This window comes from Mixophyes fleayi, chromosome 8 (genome assembly GCF_038048845.1).
Source record: "Mixophyes fleayi isolate aMixFle1 chromosome 8, aMixFle1.hap1, whole genome shotgun sequence".
Taxonomy (NCBI): domain Eukaryota; kingdom Metazoa; phylum Chordata; class Amphibia; order Anura; family Limnodynastidae; genus Mixophyes; species Mixophyes fleayi.
Window position 1 is genome coordinate 9,220,070 of NC_134409.1, and position 20,719 is coordinate 9,240,788.

The 20,719-nt window shown below is 42.3% G+C and overlaps 2 protein-coding genes across 5 annotated transcripts in view; one reads left to right on the forward strand and one right to left on the reverse strand.

Moving 5' to 3' along the window:
* The window catches only part of ROR1 (receptor tyrosine kinase like orphan receptor 1), a 213,448-nt gene that overhangs the window by 128,235 nt on the left and 64,494 nt on the right, over window positions 1-20,719 (forward strand). The window contains exon 2 of the mRNA XM_075181826.1: window positions 6,791-6,862. Coding sequence (XP_075037927.1) covers window positions 6,791-6,862 — 72 coding nt within the window. The remainder of the gene's footprint in view (window positions 1-6,790; window positions 6,863-20,719) is intronic.
* The window catches only part of JAK1 (Janus kinase 1), a 342,069-nt gene continuing 333,512 nt past the window's right edge, over window positions 12,163-20,719 (reverse strand). For all 4 annotated transcript variants that reach the window (XR_012678453.1, XR_012678451.1, XR_012678452.1 and 1 more), the window contains one exon: window positions 12,163-12,174. The gene's annotated coding sequence lies outside the window, so the exon portion shown is untranslated. The remainder of the gene's footprint in view (window positions 12,175-20,719) is intronic.

Below are 20,719 nucleotides of genomic sequence, written 5' to 3' on the forward strand. Positions count from 1 at the left end.
TAAATGTAGAGAGTGCTGTAGAAAGAATAATTAATTTGTTCGTTCTGAGACAAAATGTTTCGTTTCAGAGTCACAGAAGCTAACGAGATTCGTTAGGACATGTGGATAGCTATAACATGGCGTTGTAATCAGTGTGACAATGTGACAGTAGTGAATGAATGAATATTGTGCTGTCATTCTCTGAAGACTAGAGGACCAGATGAAGAGCACAGATATGTAGGTAAATCGTGTCAGTGTGTATGGATGAATCGCCAGACTGATCGGACCTTCAGTCGTAGGTACAATCGTTTGAGATAAAATGTCAGTTGGAAAATTCTTCAGTGTGTACCTAACCTTTCAAAATCAATCAGCAATATTCTTTTATCTCTAGTGCAAATGAGATAGTAAATGTAAATGTGTAGTTGATGTTGGTTTAGAGCATATTTTATACCCAATACAATACAGGCAAATGATCCTTAGTGTCTTAAACATGTAATTGTAATTATTATGATCCTTTTGTAGTTGCTGAATGTATTTAGATGTGTTGTATCAAGCACTTTTTTTTTTGACACTGCTCATTTGGGCAGATGACTGATTTTGATAATGTTCAGTGATGAAATTCAACACACCTTGGTATAAAGGTTATAACATAAACCGAGCAGGGTTAGGACCAGGCAATGGAAGCAGCTGCCTTGGTCAATTTTTAGTTTCAAAATGGTTTATGTGCAATATAAAGTCCACCTAAATCCACTGTATTGTACGGGCACAGTTTGTGCCGCAAGACCCTCTCTATATACTGACAGGGTATTACACCCACGATTGGCCAGCACGGTGGCTCAGTGGTTAGCACTACTACCTCACAGCACTGGGATCATGAGTTTGATTCCCAACCATGGCCTTATCTGTGTGGCGTTTGTATGTTCTCTCCGTGTTTGTGTGGGTTTCCTCCGGGTGCTCCGGTTTCCTCCCACACTCCAAAAACATAATGGTAGGTTAATTGACTGCTATTATACTGACCCTAGTCTGTCTGTGTGTGTGTTAGGGAATTTAGACTGTAAGCTCCAATGGGGCAGGGACTGATGTGAATGAGTTCTCTGTACAGCGCTGTGGAATTAGTGGCGCTATATAATTAAATGATGATGTTGATTAAGTTGCTTGATGGAGACTCAGCTATCAGCATCTGCAGGGTGGTCTTACATAGTTTCTTTATGTCTTTTCATAAGACGGAAATGAAACCTCACGCAGAGATGAAGCCGACTGGGAGATAAGGTCAATGGGAAGACGTCTATAGGGTACCTTGTCTACGCAGATAAAGAAAATATGCCAAATGGAAGTTGGGGAAAGGAGAAAACCTCTGTGCATTTGTTTTCTCGGCAGCATAAGCTTAGCGCTTGGTTTATTTTTATAGTATTCCTGTTTATTTAATGTAGTTTCTTCCTGTTTACCAAGTTGAAACAATGTATCCATAACGGTAACTTGCCATGATCACAAGTTTCATTGTGAAATTCTTTTGGATCTCTTGATGATTTCATATTGAATTGTAGCTCTTAGGAACAAGATTAGAATTGATAATGTTTCGGCTCTAAGCTTGCTTGTTGTAGAGTAACCAATGTTTATTTTAATAATGGACTAAAAACTTTAAACCACAATACGTCAGGCACATGGTTCTATCCGCCTTAGCTGTACCCAAAATTGTCAATGACAAGCCCCAGAATGGCTAAGCTCTGCCCCTTTCAGATCTTAAGACTGTTGGGGGTTTGGTGCATACTGTTCTGGAATGTTGGTGTAGTTCCCCCAGACTTCCAGTTGAACAGACCACCCTCCTGTATCCTGGTCACTCCCTAGTTAAATGGACGCGATAGGGGCCTTGAAGGCGTGATTCACAGAGGTCTGGTCACTTAGGGCTAAATTTACTAAACTGCGGGTTTGAAAAAGTGGAGATGTTGCCTATAGCAACCAATCAGATTCTAGCTGTCATTTGTTTAGTACATTCTACAAAATGACAGCTAGAATCTGATTGGTTGCTATAGGCAACATCTCCACTTTTCCAAACCCGCAGTTCAGTAAATCTAGCCCTCAGTTTGCTAAGGGCTAGATGGATTAGTAATGTTTTTAAGGACTGTTAAATCTAAAATGCAGTTTGCCTTATATAGCATATATGTCTATAAAAGTTTCCATTCCTTTGCCAAACTTAAGATATCCGACATTGTTTTTACGTTTACTATTTCAAGCTATTGTTCTCTGTTACAAGCCACTTTCTGCTAAAATAGTCTGGCTTTGATGTCCTGTAATATTATTACAGGAAGTCTGCTGGAAAATAACTCTCGCCACGGCCAAGACCTCATCTCAATTATTTTAATGATTTAAAAGGATAATATTACGAGCTGTGAAATTGTCTGCAATTTTGGCCCATCTGTAAATAAGAGGATTTGGTGCTTTTTATCTTGTTTGTAGCAAATTGAGTAACAGCTTTGATTGGAGTGTATGTATGCATTTGTTGAACTTATGTTTAGGCTCTAGAGTTTTGGAAAAAACAAAAGGCAAAATGAGAAGTTCTCTGTGTCCCTTTGTAGTTTATCTGCTGCTAATAGTGATGTGAAATACTGGGTGAATCACACTAATTGGCTGTGAGCGGAGATTAATATTCATTTTATAGAGTTATAATAATTTACAAAGTACTATATAAATTTGCGGAAAATGTTGACTAGTGACAGAACAGGACAAATTCTTAGGATCAGAAGATAGAAGCCAGGAGACAACGAAGCCAACAACCTTGTTCTATGGATCATCTAATATATGAAAACACTTCCTTTGGCGCATGTAGATCCTCAAAACTCCACACTACACTGTGTGATACAACAATTTTCGCCCAATATTGAAGAGACACTTATTGTTGGTGGTCAATACTCTTTGAAAAATACATACATCGCAACATGACTGTCTCCGGCAACGGGGCAGGGGGCGTGGTCAAGTTTCAGCGGGGGTGGGTCCAAAAAGAGGCAGAGGCGTGGCCAATCCAGCTGCTCATTACATACCTCCCTTCCCTGAACAATCCTACCCGCAGGACAGCGGGACTGAGCCCTAAAATCAGGACTGTCCCGCTGGAATCGGACACACTTATAATGTACACAGTGGGGTATAAGGGGCTTTGCAAAATACAGAATAATATGCAGAATATTGCTCTGTGGACATTTATTATACCTATGACTGTTGGTAGCATAGAACGAGCTTCCACTTACCTGAGGAGGCAGACGGAGGTCTGGGGAATACAATGTATCTGATGAGTGGAGGAGAAGTATTTTTTTCTTGATTTTTATTTGTGCAATATTGCTGAGTTATTTGGTTATTTTATATTATTTTTTATTAGAAATAAATCTGAACCATATACCAATGCTATTTCCATGAAATAAATGTTCCTGGTTTAAAAAAACAACATTTAATCATATATATGAAGAAGATTTCAACTCTGGGAGTATTCCACTCAAGAAAGACTTTCTATGCCACCATCGTTACGCCCAAACTACAACCATTTCTGCTTTCTATGTTACGGCGCCGGTGTATATAATGGGGTTTATCATTAATGCATTTTTTTTACTTCAATGTACAGTTTACTTTATGCCTCATTTGTTTCTTATTTTATTTAACATATGTAATTGCATTTAGATACATTGTATTTTTCTAATTCTTTGGCATTAGGAACCTTCTCTCTCTGTAAAGCTGGGTGCATACTACACTCTTTTCGTCCAATAATCGGCTCAAACAGCCGACATACGACTGCTCGTTCAAAAGTCGGGTCAGTGTGTGCAGGGACACGATGGTCGAAAGTCTGCCCAAATGGACGATTGTCGCCTCATTTGTTTGGTCGTACCGTTTAATATTTTCGTTCCAATCTCGTTTCCGCTGTGTAGTGTGTATAAACTTCCGACCGATCCACGATAGTGAGTGCGAAATTACAGTCATTGCTCACGACAACATGGCTGTAAAAAGTCGCTAAAGGGACGTCCGCTCTTCCCTTTATCGTCCTAAACAAGGCTAGTGTGTATGCAGTCCATGGACCGAGCGATCGGACCATCAATCGCATGTAAAATCGCTCGGCATAAAAAGTTGGTTGAAATCTCTGTAGTGTGTACCCAGCTTAAGTCCTGCGTTTGCCCCTGACGTGTTTATCAGCTCAGCAGCAAAATGTCCCTGGAACTGATTTGAAAATGTGACATATATGCTGATCTGAGTGGTTGGAGGACCATCTAGGCTGCCGGCGCCATTAAGCCCGGATTTAATTGAGATCTGGCAAAGGTTAATCTTGCTGAGAATTTTAGCTGCAAAGTAAAAGACCCAGTAAGAGGTACATTCCTCGGGTTTCTGAAACGTTTGGGACACAGGTGACATCTCAGTATCTGCCTAGGTCACAAGCAAAACTTATAGGACACAATATTGGGAGCCTGCAACTATCGATTGCACAGTTCACCTATGTAGCCAATAAATCAATGCTAAGAGATCTGTCTGTCTCCAGTCTGTCCTGTATGACAGAGACAAAACTACCAACATTGGGACACTGTAACTGGGAATTATTTTTTTTTAAAGTTTTATTTTTGAGAAGGTCAATAATGAGCATCAGTCCAAGACAAAATCTGTTACAATCAGGTTATGCATGTTGTAACTGGGAATTTTAATTTTAAATAATTTTTAATGCATGTTAACTTTAAAAGCCCAGATCATGGGCCGGATTCATTAAGGAAAGTTGAGCAAAAAATTGAGTAAACTTTCTTACTCGAGTTTTCTGGACAAAACCATGTTACAATGCAAGGGGTGCAAATTAGTTTATTATTTTGCACATAAGGAATATATTGTCTGTTTTTTCATGTAGCACACAAATACTTGATAGCTTAATTGTACATTGAAATTTAAAGTGGTCTAGGACATGCTCTACCCCAACTATAAATCTGCCATCACATTTTAAATTTACCTCCCCCCAATGCAACATGGTTTTGCCTTACTTGCTTACTTTTGCTTAACTTTCCTTAATGAACCAGGCCCAATAAGAATAGACGGTGATAAGTGAGACATGCATCTTGTATACAGAATAAAAAGCTTTCTAAAGTATAGTTGGACAAAAATGTAAAAGTAAAATAAAAAAAATAGACAATTCCAGAGGGGAAAAAAGTTTTAGAGACAAATCTTTCAAACCTGGGGCTGTCCCTAAAAATAAGGGACTGTTGACAGCTATGTAGAAATAGCTACATTTACAAAATACTCATGTCCTTAATGCATTCTAAACAACACTGAGATCCACCCAAACCACAACCATTTCTGCTGAGACCATGCCACATATCAGTGGAAGACACACATTGCTTTCGGTCATCAAAAACTATTCAACTTGACCTATCACCCATCTATTGTCACTCATATCCATCTTAAACCAATCTTCCTCTCTTGGTATTCCTCAACCACTGCACCACTCTACAAATCCCGTAACTGTCTCCACTTTACCTCCAGAATTCAATTCAAGTTACTGACCTTCAAACCCCACTTACATATCTGACATCATGACAAGATGCTCTCATCCTTGCCAACTCTCCCTGAATGTCCGGGAGACTCCCTGAACTAGGGGTGATCTCCCTCACTCCCTGAAGACTCTGGCATTCTCCCTGATGCTGAGCCAGTACAAGACGTGGTTGGCTTCGCCATCTGTGGCATGATGACACAGTTCAGAAATTGTGTCCTATGTCCATGTATTGATGCCTATGGAGGTGGCCATTTTCATGGAGACCAAGATTTAATCAAAGACTGACAGGTTAGACAACATGACTTCAGTAACGGAGACAGAAATGTAAAAGACACTTCAGTCTCTAAAGATTCATTAGCTGCTTTTCTTTAACGCATATTTGCCTACTCTGCCGGAATGTCCGGGAGACTCACGAATTTCTGGGAGACCTCCCGTGAGAGCAGGGCAACCTCCCGGTAAGTGATGGGGGGGGGCTTGATGATGCAAATATTGCGTCATCTTAGTCCCGCCCCCTGCTGTATTTGGCCAAAATTGTGACAATCGTTTAGGGGCAGGGCCACAATTAAGCGATTCTTCAAGCACCGCCCCCGCACGCCAATCTCCCCCGGGATCTCCCTGAAGCCAACGAGGAAAAGTTGGGAAGTATGGATGCTCTTCGCCTCACCCTCTCAGACCTGCTCTGACATGTGTCTAGCCTCCGCTTGGTTACCACCTCTCACTCCTTCTTCAAAGACTTCTTCCGTGTTACTCCCCTCTTATGGAACGCTCTACTCTGACTGACCAGACTCTCCTTTAATTTTTCTAGCGCTTTCTCAAAACCCACCTCTTCATTAAAGCTACGGGCATTACAAGCGTCCATCCCACCCCTCTAGCTCTTTTTGTCTCAGCATAGATTGTAAGCTTTCATGAGCAGTGTCCTCTCTCAAATGTATGTCCTTGTCCTATTTCTATGTATGATTTGTTATACTGACTTCCAGCATTGTGGCGCTTATAAATAAACGATGATGTTGATGACCGTTGGCAGGCAGGCACACGATGACAGAAGGTCACCATCTTATCTGACCTTTTCGGTACAGACTAGTTTTTAATATACACAAAATGATTCTAAAACTCAATATTTCATCTCTGGATTTTATTAGTTTTGCTACGATTATAGTTTTTTGCTGCGGTAGTGCTATTAATTCTTCCTAACCGTTAGCATTTGAGTTATTATACCGAGGAAACTTGTGTAGTTCTATGTTCAGATTTAGTGGCAGTCTATAAATTGAAATATTTTAAATGTGTCTTTTTTTTTTTTGTCCCAAACAGGAACGGATCTGACAGTTGCTGCTGATTTACAGCCTACCTCGCCGTGGAACGCTTCTAGCGACCTCGACAAAGGTATATAAAAGCAAACAAATCTTTTGTGTGTCTTTGATGTGACATATTTCATTACAATTTGATATTCTAGAGAAACTGCGTTCATCTAGTAATCGGTTTGACATTTAATTACTGAAATTTTGGAGATTTGAAGGGAATGTTATTTTTTGCCTGGTTATAAAAAGTTCCACATGGCAAAAATGTTTCAAGATGTCTTTTCACTGAGTAGGCGTCCTCCGCGATGCCAACTGCAGAAGTGACCTGGTTGCCCGGTGTGAATTTATAATTGAAAGGATTATCCGGTTGTGATGTAGTTAATATACCATTAAAAAAATGAAATACCAGTATTGAAATCCCTATAGGAAGAAGCTCTGCTGGAAACATACAGCTTCTCCATGAAAGGCCTGCCCCATGTTCAGCTTTAGTAAGAAAGCCTGAGAAGCTCTGCTGGAGTCAGTTGGTAGCAGGAAGCCACAGACTGAGAGTTATATAGTGGAAGGAGCAGGGTCCTCCAGCAGCACAGAGTATATCAGGAGATGAGTGACTTGTCAGTGAGGACACGGCTGCATGTGACAGGGGCAGTGACATGATGTGAGGAGGGGAATAGAGGCAGCAGGAAGCCACAGACTGAGAGTTATATAGTGGAAGGAGCAGGGTCCTCCAGCAGCACAGAGTATATCAGGAGATGAGTGACTTGTCAGTGAGGACAGGGCTGCATGTGACAGGGGCAGTGACATGATGTGAGGAGGGGAATGGAGGCAGCAGGAAGCCACAGACTGAGAGTTATGTAGTGGAAGGAGCAGGGTCCCCAGCAGCACAGAGTAGTGATGTGATACTACTGATATGTGAAAATTGTGGTGTCAAATGCACCTGTGTATTCAAATAATTGTATTAATATAGGTTGGAGGATAGGGGGTAGATTATAGGTTGTACATATCTGGACAGTTTGTCTTCATTTTGACATCATGATAGCGGAGTATGGCAGAACATGTGGAATGATTACATGAATTAAAAAGGAATTTGTTCCTACCACAATGTATGCATATTCTGCAGAAGAATGCTTTCCACATTGAAACAAAGCTGCTACAGGTTACATAGATCTGCAGTGACTTTGGGGCATCTCTGTCAGTTTGGCTTCGTGTGTTGACATCTTGTGAACCTCAACAAAGTAGAACATAATACTCTCTGATCCCTATCTTTCAGTGTAGCAATAAACATGTGCTCAGTAGAGGATCATACATACTGTATGGGGGCAGGAGATGGTTATTCTGAAAGTGCAGATGTGTGTTCTACGATAGCTCTGAGCTGTGGTAAATCCCCCAGCACATGGGAAGTTCCTGCAAAGGTCACAAGAAACCGTCAATCGTCTGCTTAGAAACAAATCATAATTTCACCCTTTCCATTTCTTCTCCTGTTTGTATTAAAGCGACCTTACCATCTACTAGTTCCATTTTACTAAACTTCTCCTTATCTATCCATAGCCCCAGGGGGTTGTTCCACGCAGCTGGGTTTCCCTGGGCTGCTCCGGTTCTTCTCACAGCCCTGTCTGAAAATCTATTATTAAAGTGCACACAGTAGAGGCAGCCATGTTATATGCCAAACTAATATTTATCAGAATGCAGCCTGCTAATACTCTAGGAACTAGTGACATCATTGATAATGCAGCCTATTCAATCACTAGGAGCCAGTGACATCACTGAGAATGCAGCCTATCTTTTCACTAGGAACCAGTGACATCACTGAGAATGCAGCCTATCCAATCACTAGGAACCAGTGACATCACTGAGAGCGCAGCCTATCCATTCACTAGGAACCAATGACATCACTGAGAATGCAACCTATACATTCACTAGGAGCCAGTGACATCACTGAGAATGCAGCCTATCCATTCACTAGGAACCAATGACATCACTGAGAATGCAGCCTATCAATTCACTAGGAACTAGTGACATCACTGAGAATGCAGCCTATCCATTCACTAGGAACCAGTGACATCACTGAGAATGCAGCCTATCCATTCACTAGGAACCAGTGACATCACTGAGAATGCAGCCTATCCATTCACTAGGAACCAGTGACATCACTGAGAATGCAGCCTATTAATACTCTAGGAACCAGTGACATCACTGAGAATGCAGCCTATCCATTCACTAGGAACCAGTGACATCACTGAGAATGCAGCCTATCCGTTCAATAGGAACCAGTGACATCACTGAGAATGCAGCCTATCCAATCACTAGGAGCCAATGACATCACTGAGAGTGCAGGCTATTCATTCACTAGGAGCCAGTGACATCACTGAGAATGCAGCCTATCCATTCATTAGGAACCAGTGACGTCACTGAGAATGCAGCCTATCCAATCGCTAGGAGCCAATGACATCACTGAGAGTGCAGCCTATTCATTCACTAGGAGCCAGTGACATCACTGAGAGTGCAGCCTATTCATTCACTAGGAACCAGTGACATCACTGAGAATGCAGCCTATCCAGTCACTAGGAACCAGTGACATCACTGAGAATGCAGCCTATCCATTCACTAGGAACCAGTGACATCACTGAGAATGCAGCCTATCCAGTCACTAGGAACCAGTGAAATCACTGAGAATGCAGCCTATCCCTTCACTAGGAACCAGTGACATCACTGAGAATGCAGCCTATCCAATCACTAGGAGCCAGTGACATCACTGAGAATACAGCCTATCCATCCACTAGGAACCAGTGACATCACTGAGAATGCAGCCTATCCAGTCACTAGGAGCCAGTGACATCACTGAGAATACAGCCTATCCCTTCACTAGGAACCAGTGACATCACTGAGAATGCAGCCTATCCATTCACTAGGAGCCAGTGACATCACTGAGAATGCAGCCTCTCACTTAGCACAGACAATGCATATGAACGCTGTTGCAAGTTGCCGAAATGGAACCACAGTAAGTTTGGCAGTGGGCACGTACTCGTACACCTGCATTTGCCTGCACCGCTCAGCCCACCTGCTGACTTTATTACTGAATTTGACTTGACTTTTTATTGCTTCATAAAGTCAACACATACCTTCCAACATTTACAAAAGCACAAATGGGACACAATAACCTCTGCCCCAAATCTGGCCATACACACTCGCTTTCTGCGCAATCCCACCAATTGTTGCCAATGCTCTGCCCATTTATTTGAGAGATCCTCCCCAGAGATCCAAGATCCCACCGAGGGATCAGGACAGTTGTTGCCATTTTTCTGCTGAAATTAGATGCAGTTCTGAAATTAAGCTTTAAGGGATGAAAGTCAAGATTTCCTTCTTTTTGTAGTGACCTGTCATAGGCTGTATTGTTCTCTCTGTGTGAATTTACTCAAGAAACAGCCACAACCACCTCAGCGACAATTTTAAATATGTATAATACAGTCAAAAAAAATTGACGAACTGCGAACAAATGCTGCAAAACAATTGACATAAAATGGAACTAACCTAATAAAATTAAAGCACTTACAGCAAGTACACCCCAGGGGGGGGGAACTCGTACAGCTGTCTCCCAGCAGTAACGCAAAGGATCTGTGGTCTTCTGGCGTCTAGGAATAGGTGGGAAATTTAAACCTAATAGTGCGGGAATGTGTAGCAAATTTGGCTCCTTATTGGACAGTGATAATCCATTGAAACGCCACATTCCATCCACACCTCTCTTGTCCTGAGAAGCGGCAGCTGGTATAAGGTGACCGTGGGGGTTCTGGGGTTACCACTACACTCGTGGGGCACTGAGCGAAAAGAGGGCGAAAACATTTATTTATTCAAAGAAATTATTCCTACATGTGATAGTGATGAATGGGTGTTTTATGCTGCCGTAAATCAGCTGTACATGGTCACCTGACTGGGAGCTGTAGTGCTGACCTCGATCCATAGGTGGCGCTATTACTTATACACTTAGAAAAACTAAAGGTGCATAAACGCGGGAACAATTTCATTATCCATGTTTTGAAAAGTGTAATCAGGGAAAGGAAATACAAACATACGTACAGGGACTGAATGATTAAGGCACGCAAATCCAACATATTGGGCCTAATTCATTAAGGAAAGTAAAGCAAAAATAATGAGTAACTTTGCACCTTGGCGAAACCATGTTGCATTGGAGGGGGAGGTAAATTAAAAATATGGGGACAGATTTATAGTTGTGGTAGGGCATGTCCTAGATCAACTTTAAATTTCAGTTTGAAAATAAAGCTATCCAGTATTTGTGTGCTGCAAGAACAAACAGTCAGTATTTAACTTATGTGCAAAATAATACACTAATTTGCACCCCTTGCATTGTAACATGGTTTTGTCCAGGAGAAACCTTTTTTTGCCCTAATGAAAGTTTATTTTTTAAAACACATGTAAATCAGGCATACGTATGTCTGTATTACACAAGGAGCAGATCTGAAAAAATGTCTCATGTTGAATTCAGGTCTAGGTACATTCTCCATATACAGCAGAGAGACACAAGACACTGCAAGATACGTACAATACATATGTGGAATATAAAGTCACAACAGTGGAAAATAAAAATAAACTATTATTGTCACCTGTTAATAACATAGTTGCCTAATCTCACGGAATGTCTGGGAGGCTCCCGAATTTTTGGGGAGTTCTCCCGGGAAAGCAGGGCAACCTCCCAATTCCTGCCCTCTTACATGGTGAAGTGTGGTTGTTGGCGGGGGGGGTAATTGTGTCATCCTGGCCCCACCCCCTGCTGTAATTGGCTAACATTGGTGTAGTTTGACAGGGGGCGTGGCTAGGATGACACAATCTGCATGGCCACACACCCAAGATGCAGCTGCATCTGGGAGATCTCCAAAGCTGCCAAGTGTGGTTAATAATACACTCATTAATGTACAAAACATTTAAAAAAAGAAAAAAAAAGTTTCCTCTCCGGCCGTAAAATACATTTATTAGGATGTTATTAATGTCTGCTGTACATAAAATGCATTTTTACAGTTTCTCCTGATTGTCCTAACATGTATACACAGCTGACCTGACCTGTAGCTGGAGCAACCGATACAACAGAAAATCACGTACCTTATAGATGCCCAAAACTTGCATCAGATGCTGCTGTGTGCGCTTACTGTACATTGACTATGTGCAGACGCCCTTTTCTCTCTGCAAAAGAACCTAATATTTCTGGCTTTTCTCTATCTGTTAATGGGGAAATGATGAGTATTTGAATGGTACAATAAGGATTTGTTTCAGAACCAGAAAGAAGATATACTAATTACCCGGCTAAATACATATTCTCTGGGTGCTCCGGTTTCCTCGCACAGTCCAAAAAAACATACTAGTAGGTTAATTGGCTGCTATCAAAAATTTACCCTAGTCTCTCTCTGTGTGTGTGTGTGTATTGGGGAATTTAGACTGTAAGCTCCAATGGGGCAGGGACTGATGTGAGTGAGTTCTCTGTACAGCGCTGCGGAATCAGTGGCGCTATATAAATAAATGGTGATAATGATACCTCCCAACATTTCTATATGCCAAATTATAACATAATAACCCCTCCCCTAGATCTGATAAACCCAACCCCTGATCTGAACAAACCCCGCCCCTCATTCATTAAAAAACACACCCACTTAGTGTTAGTTCCTGGGGAGTTCACAAAGGGTCAGATTTTCCTAGAGAACCCCATCTTTATCAAGCAAGTGAGCTATATTAGTGAAGTGGATTGGGGTAGATTTATCAAACCTTTTAAAAAGGAAAAATGGAGGTGTTGCCCATAGCAGCCAATCAGATACAAGCTATCATCCAGCTAATACATCCTAGAACATGATAGCTAGAATCTGATTGGTTGCTATGGGCAATACCTCAACTTTTCCTTTTTAGTGCGTTTTAAAATCTATCCCTTTTATGTCTTACCTTTCTTTTCTTCTAAAGGTCAATTTGTATTTTTATTTTGGCGGGGATGAAGTAGAATTCAGTTGTCTTTTGTATTTCCGAATTTATTTTCTACAAGGTCATAATTTACAATCTTTTGACCAATTTAGGCTTACCATTAATTAGCCTGTTAATAAGTGACTTTTACCCCATTCCCTGGAAGACAAATGTGCAATTAACGTTTTTTTCATTGTTTTTATTCCTCATAATCCCCAGACATTCAGTAAATCACGCCCCTTAACTACCGCAGGACGTCCAGCCCAGAGCAGTAAATTATTGGGGGTTTTGTTTAAACATTATTCTAGATGCAGTACATTTACTCCCTCTTGCTTTCTTTTCCATTGGAGTAGTTGAAACTGCATTTTATATGATAATTTATTTGTTTTTACTACCTGTCTATGAATATTTATAGGACGCATAATATTACATCACAAATCACGAGGTAACACACACATGTTTTCCAGAGCCAATGTTCCAACGCCGTCGTGCTCTAATTGTATTCTCCTGGGAGACATTCATCTCCAACTGTGTGGTTATAAATAACTAATTAAACACATTATATTAAATAATGTTTCTGGCCCGGCGTACACCTCTTTGTTTATTGGCCAAGTTAAGCGATGAAGAGGTCAGGAGACGTGTCCCATATTACATTTCTGCTGTAAGTCCTCTGACGCTGCTGTTAAACTGACGTTTAACAGGTAAACTAAGGACTAATAGAACCCAGATACTAGAGAAACCATATGTCCTAAGGGTAGATCTACTAAAAACTTCTAAAAAGGAAAAGTGGAGGTGTTGCTCATAGCAACCAATCAGATTCTAGATTTACAGTGATTAATGCCCTAGCTTTGTCGGACGCTCAGAATTCCCCGTTGGTGCAAGTCTCTAGAACTGCGCACAATGTCGCTCACCACTAGACTCTGAATACTGACTGCTGGTTGCAGTGTTTGTGTTCATGAATTTTTGCAAACCATATGAAACTGTTGCTTTTAATCCTGGGCTAAAGCAGGAAATGTAGGAAAAAGATGAATGGATTCATCATCATCATCATCAAATGGACTAAAATTTAAAGTTTGACAGTTTATTTTTCTAAAGAAAACAAGAATATATAACCTGCATAATGGCAATAGATGGATTAATTTAGTACATACTTCCCAACTCTCCCCGAATGTCAGGGAGACTCCCTGAAATAGGGGTGATCTCCCTCACTCCCTGAAGAGTCTGGCATTCTCCCTGATGCTGAGCCAGTACAAGACGTGGTTGGCTTCGCCATCTGTAGCATGATGACACAGTTCAGAAATTGTGTCCTATGTCCATGTATTGATGCCTATGGAGGTGGCCATTTTCATGGAGACCAATAATTAATCATAGACTGACAGGTAAGACAACATGACTTCAGTAATGGAGACAGAAATGTAAAAGACACTTCAGTCTCTAGAGATTCATTAGCTGCTTTTCTTTAACGCATAGTTGCCTACTCTTCTGGAATGTCCGGGAGACTCCCGCATTTCTGGGAGACCTCCTGGGAGAGCAGGGGAACCTCCCGGTTCTTGCCCCCGCAATAGATAACTGGCGGGGGGCTTAATTACACAAATATCATGTCATCTTAGACCCGCCCCCTGCTGTATTTGGCCAAATTGTGACAATCGTTTAGGGGGCAGGGCCAAACTGATGTGATTCGCCAAGCCCTGTCCCCGCACACCCACCTCCCCCGGGATCTCCCTGAAGACAACAAGGAAAAGTTGGCAAGTATATGATTGAGAAGCTACATTCTCGTGTACATTTGTTCAGCACACAAAATGGCTGCCTCAAGTGCACCTCATGCAGGGAATATGTATCAAGAAATGCCTTGATTTAGCACAGTTAGGCATAAATGGGGTTTTTTCTCACATACTGCTCTGTTTATCCTAATTTATGTCTTAAATTAAGGGGAGGCAGGTACTGTCTATTACATCTGTTAATTTTGTGTGTTTTTGTTTACATCATACTTACCAACCTTTCACTCTTCACCTCCGGGAGATCCCGGAGAAGGGAGGGGGGGTGAAATGTGAGGACGGAAGGGGGCGGGATGCGGCCAATCATGTCATTCTGCAGCAGGGGGCGGGGTCAAAGTCAAGCGATTCTCTGCGAAACTTGCATCATGGAGCCCACTTGACTAGCAGGTGGCCAGGATGGGGGAGAACTACTTGCTTTTCCGGGAGACAAGGAGACTTATCCGGAATTGGGCCAGTACGGTTTACACTGTACTTGAAAAAACGCATCTGCTGAAGTGCTACTGAAGGGAGATAAGCCCTAAGTCCATTTTTGCTGGATTAATAATTTCTCCCTATTTATTCGCAGTTATCACTGGTGGTAACTTCTCCATGCAAAGCCTAGTACTGCCGCTCTTCTCTTATTGCTACCTCCATAACAGGATTTTTCCTTTTTTTGTTAAATACAGATATTTTTTTATTTTTTGTTAGATTTTTTTTTAATTAGCACGAACATTCAATCCGCCCCTGACTGGCCTGGCGAGCGGGAAGACTCCTCCTGCCACCGCCAGCCACCGGGAAGCTGAGCATCACTCCTTTTATGGATAAGTTGTGCAGCTGAATATTTTCTATATAGCTGCGATAGGCAGTGTAAGAAAATCTCCAACTCTGTAGAGTAACCCCCCAGTCTCCTCAAGCTCTTATGGGGTGTAAACATCAAATCCATTTGTGCGTACATCAAGTAATGACTCTAAAAATACACGCAGCGGCTAGATTGATTTTCTTTTCAAACCGTTCTTCCTCTGCTGAGCCACTCTGTCAGTCTCTACATTGGCTGCCTGTATTTCAACGAATCCAATATAAAATTCTTCTACTAACATACAAGGCTATCAACAAAATGGCACCGACATACATCTCCTCACTTGCCTCAAAATATCTCCCAACTCGACACCTCCGTTCTGCACAAGATCTACGTCTCTCTTCCACTCTCTTCTCATCCTCCCATTCCCGGCTACAGGACTTTTTTCAGGGCTGCACCCACTTTGTGGAATTCCCTCCCTCGCACAGTAAGACTTTCCTCTAGTCTTCAAACCTTCAAGCGTTCTCTGAAAACCCAACTCTTCAGACAAACTTCTAATATTCCTCTAGCACCCTCTTAATCTACCTATGTTACCCTATTACCACCCTCTACACAGATAACACAAGACAACAACCCTCTGACCAACAGAGATATGTGACTGAACATACAGCCCACTAAATACTTTTTACCTTTGCATTCTAGCTGGTCCAGTGTGCAATATGATATAGCACATGTCCTTGTGTTTCAAACTCCCATTGTCCCATAGATTGTAAGCTTGCGAGCAAGGTTCTCTTACCTCTCTGTCTGTATGTATTACCCAGTATTGTCTCATTAATGTTTGTTCCCAATTGTAAAGCGCTACGGAATTTGCTGGCGCTATATAAATAAATATTGTTGATGATGATGATGAGTTTCCTCCTGGTGCTCCGGTGTATCCTCCTAACTCCACAGATATAGTTGTAGGGTCACTGGCTTTTGACTAAAGTAACCCTGGTATGTGAGTTTGTGTCCTATAGTACAGGAATTAAATTGTAAGCTTCAGTGGGGCAGTGTTTGATATAAATAAAACTAATTGTACAAAACTGTGAAACATGTTCTCACTATAAAATAATAGAATAACAGCTCTGTATGTCCCAATTTCGTAAGAAATTGTAACCATCCTGAACGGTCTGGAGATACAGAGCTGATTTAATTTTTCAAAACAAAACTTAGATTGTGAAATCATTGAGAGGGGATTTTCGGCACCCTGGATATTAAACACCTTTTCTTTCCCAGTGTCCACACGCTGTGCTACATAAATACCACGTAATGGATCATTTAACCTCCTCTTAATATTTTTGTTATCATTTCAGCTCATAAGATGACCCAGATGGTCGGGATAACTGGGAATCCAGCTGGGCCCCGTCTCCGGCTGCGTCATTACAGTTTTGCAATATTTCCCAATTATGACCATTTATTAAACAAAATAGAGAGGGGGAGGAGGTAACCTTATTCAACCTAATAGTGTTAGACAGATAAAGGGGCTGCGTCTGTTTCATCAGGGCTCTCGTGTGTACGTTGACTGGAGGATAATCGAAAACTTTTGTTTCCAAATGCATGTCAGGAATTCTCAGACTCCTGACTTCTCATATTCATCGTAGCGGGGGATAAATTATACCCCATTCCCAATGTCCTCCCAGAGCTCCCTCTCTGCCTGTGAGAGATAAGGAAACATTACAGAGTCTAGAGAATTCGGAGCCCCCATCTTTACATGGAAACCTATAACTCATGGTTATACTCAGGGTGGCGTCAGACGGGCACTGTGAACGCTAGAAGATGGAAAAAGCGCCTGCCTGGCACCACCGTCACAGCCCAACAGAATAGAACCTTCAGTGAGTGAGCAAAGGGAGGTGAAGTAGAGGGGCTATTAAGCCCACCCTTATTCTAAACTGAGAATTTGTCTGTTTATATGACAAAATGGGTGTATTGCCCTATTCATCAAGCCCCTGCTCGATATTTGTTGGGTTTCGTTAGGGATAGGTAAAAGTAAAGTAAAACTTCGTCCGATCGACCCTGAAACTCACTTTTGGATAAAACGCTACCCGCGTTCATGTGTGCCCCACCCCTGTCGCTAAGCGGGACTGTCCTGCTGAAATCGGGGCAGTTTGGCGGTATGCAAACAGCTCAAGCAACAAGTTCCTGTAAAAAATTATTTCCAGGAGCAGAGTTCTTCTTATAGCTGCGGATGTTTTGAGCCGAATGTTAACTAGCAATATCCCCAAAGCGGCATTTAAATTCTCTCTCTGCAAAATCATACGGTTAGGGACAGTTGGGGCCAGAGTCTCTAGAGCCTTTTTAAGGGAATGCTAAGACTTGCAGTTATACAACCTCTGTAGAGCCTTTTTAATGGAGCGATTTTACGTTTACCCTCCTGGGATTCTCGTACCGTATGATTTGCCCCCTTGGAACACATGTAAGCGGTGTCATTTCCGTCACTCATTTTAAGCAGCCAATAAAGCAAGATTTGTATTTCCCTCTGACACACAGATCCGTTAATTGGTTACCTTATATTGTGCGTGACATTTGTGTTATATTTAAACCTCAGTTTTACTTTTCGTCTCACCTAGTAAAGTTCTGTTTCTGTTCCCTAATTTACCCTCCGGGCTAGCAAAGCTTTCAGCCTCTGATCCGCAAATACAAAACATCTCTAATGCTTTACGTCTTTATACCACACAAGTGATGCTGGTGTCTGTAAAATCTCTTGTAAATAATACACGTATAATGGGTGACTTCTGATGTCACCAGTTCAGTATACATTAGGAAAACCTGTGCATTATAAAGAATACCCTACTTATACATTGTTATTATTATTTATTTATTTATAAGGCGCCACAGATTCCGTAGCGCCGGATACAGAAGCAAGTAACAAATAGATGAGGTAATACACATAAGTAGCACAGATGAGTGTGAGTAATGCTATGGGGACTCACACAGAGTGCAGCAAAATACATGACAGGATGTACAAGAAAGTCAGACAGTGGACAGAGGTGGGACAATAGGTAGAGAGGACAATGCCCATGAGAACTTACATTCTAGAGGGAGGGGTGGTGAGAGACAGTAGGACCAGCTGGGAGAAAATGGAGATGGCAGGCGAAGGAAGAGGAGGTGATGGATAAGATGGTTAGGAGGTGGTAGGATAGGCGCAGGGCCGGTGCTAGGGTCCATGGCGCCCTAGGCAAAATCGGCGCCCTCTCCCCCCCCCCGCAAAAATCTGCTCCCTCCTCCCCCCTCACCCCGTCTTTTCTTACCTTGTCTCACCACCGCCGCCTCTCTGCTCCGTCTCCTCCCCTCCACTCACTGACACTAGTGAGTGGAGGGGAGGAGACGGAGCAGAGAGGCGGCGGTGGTGAGCAATAGCCTCTTCCCCCCTCCCCGTGCATCTGAATGCTGTGCGGCGGCCGTGACAGGTATGGTCAGCGGTCGCCGCACAGTTTTAAAATTAATTTCCAGTTCTGTGGCGCCCTCCAGGCGCCCTCCAGAGCCCGGCGCCCTAGGCAAGTGCCTAACCTTGTCTCATGGGAGCGCCGGGCCTGGATAGGCGAGCTTGAAAAGGTGATTTTTGAGTGAGCATTTGAAGGACTGAAGGTTGGGGGAAAGTCAAGTGAGACAGGGTAGGGAGATCCAAAGATTAGGGGCAGCACGGCAGAAGTCTTGGAGGCGAGCATAGGAAGAGGTAATGAGAGGTGAATTGAGGCGGAGGTCAGAAGCGGAGCGGGGTGGCCGGGTAGCTATGTACCTCGAGAAATTATGAGTGAACGGACCAGAATTTTGGTTGCTTCCTGAGAAAGTAAGGGACGGATTTTCGGGATATTATAGAGGAGGAAGTGGCAGGATTTGGTGAGGTACTGGATATGAAGAGTAAAGCTGAGGGCCGAGGGTGACTCCAAGGCAGCGAGCTTGGGTGACAGGAGAGAGAGGAGATATTGGGAGGGACAGCAAGAGTGGTGGGAGAAAAGATAATGATTTGGAGATGTTGAGTTTGGGGAAGCACTGTGACATCCAGGTAGTTACGGCCGAGAGACAGCTGGATACCTGGGGTAGGAAGGCGGGAGAGCGGTCAGGGGAGGAGAGATAGATGCGCGTGTCATCAGCATAGAGGTGATATTAGACGCCAAATGATTGAATAAGTTCTCAGAGAGAGGTGATGTAGAGAGAGAAGAGCAGACGGCCAAGGACAAAGCCTTATTAGAAGTCATCTCAGATTCCCATGACCTTATCCTGCAGTGACAGTGACTTCTAATACCTTATAATGTACAGTACCCTATACACATTAATAGCACTTTTGGCTATAATCACTTATTTTCAATAGGAATGGGCCAACAGAGAACTTTATGCAGATAGCAGAGAAATGACAATTTGGATAATCCTTACCATAAAAATGGAAAACTGTGAATAAAGCCCATTTTCTGATAGCACAAACATAAAAAACCCCACATGTATCAAGTAATATATTTTTAACCAAAAACCAGCAAAGGCACAAAAACACCAATATTATCAAGGTCACAAGTTCTAACAACAACCCCGAGTTTCATTACTTATTTGTCCCTTTTTCCCTCGTGCTTCCTGGGCAGTAGTCACAACATAGTCCTGAGCATGTGCTATTGGGTTCTCCAATAAGATCTCTTGGGCAGGACTACAGAGTCAATATGAAACTGTTGTGAGGAGGTGGGAGAGGCACAGCAGGAGCAACTGGGCCTTTTACATGTTTTGTTGCTATAAATACAGACCTCAAATTCGCAAAGCTTAAAACAAAGGTTAAATAGGCCGTATACAGTGTTACAGTTGGGATGCTTCAGTTTTGTATCATTTAAAGACCAAGGGCTAGATTTACTAAGCTGCGGGTTTGAGAAAGTGGGGATGTTGCCTATAGCAACCAATCAGATTCCAGCTTTCATTTATTTAGTACCTTCTACAAAATGACAGCTAGAATCTGATTGGTTGCTATAGGCAACATCCCCACTTTTTCAAACCCGCAGCTTAGTAAATCTAGCCCCAAATGTCAGCCATATTTGGGTGGAACTAATATTGTGATGTCACAAATGATGATCCTTTATCACTACTTTAATCCGCCGCAACACAAACAGGGTGATGACGTCACTGACTCCCTCTGAAACGATTGGCCGCACCGTCATGACTATTGCTTGAGGCCACACAAAGGCCGCCTCACAACGTACAAACATATTAAAGTCTTTCCTATAATCTAAGTTTTCATTGCCCATTAGCATGCAAAAACCGGGCTGAAGGGACTGTGATCAGCTAATCCCCGTTAGGTCAGTCTTCATAAACTTGGGAATGTTTTTGAAATCAGTAGAGTTGCTCTGAGATCCTTTCTGCCTGTTGATATTTTGCCAACTCCCACAAAACACATCATAATTCACCCTCATAACTCAAGAACATATACTGT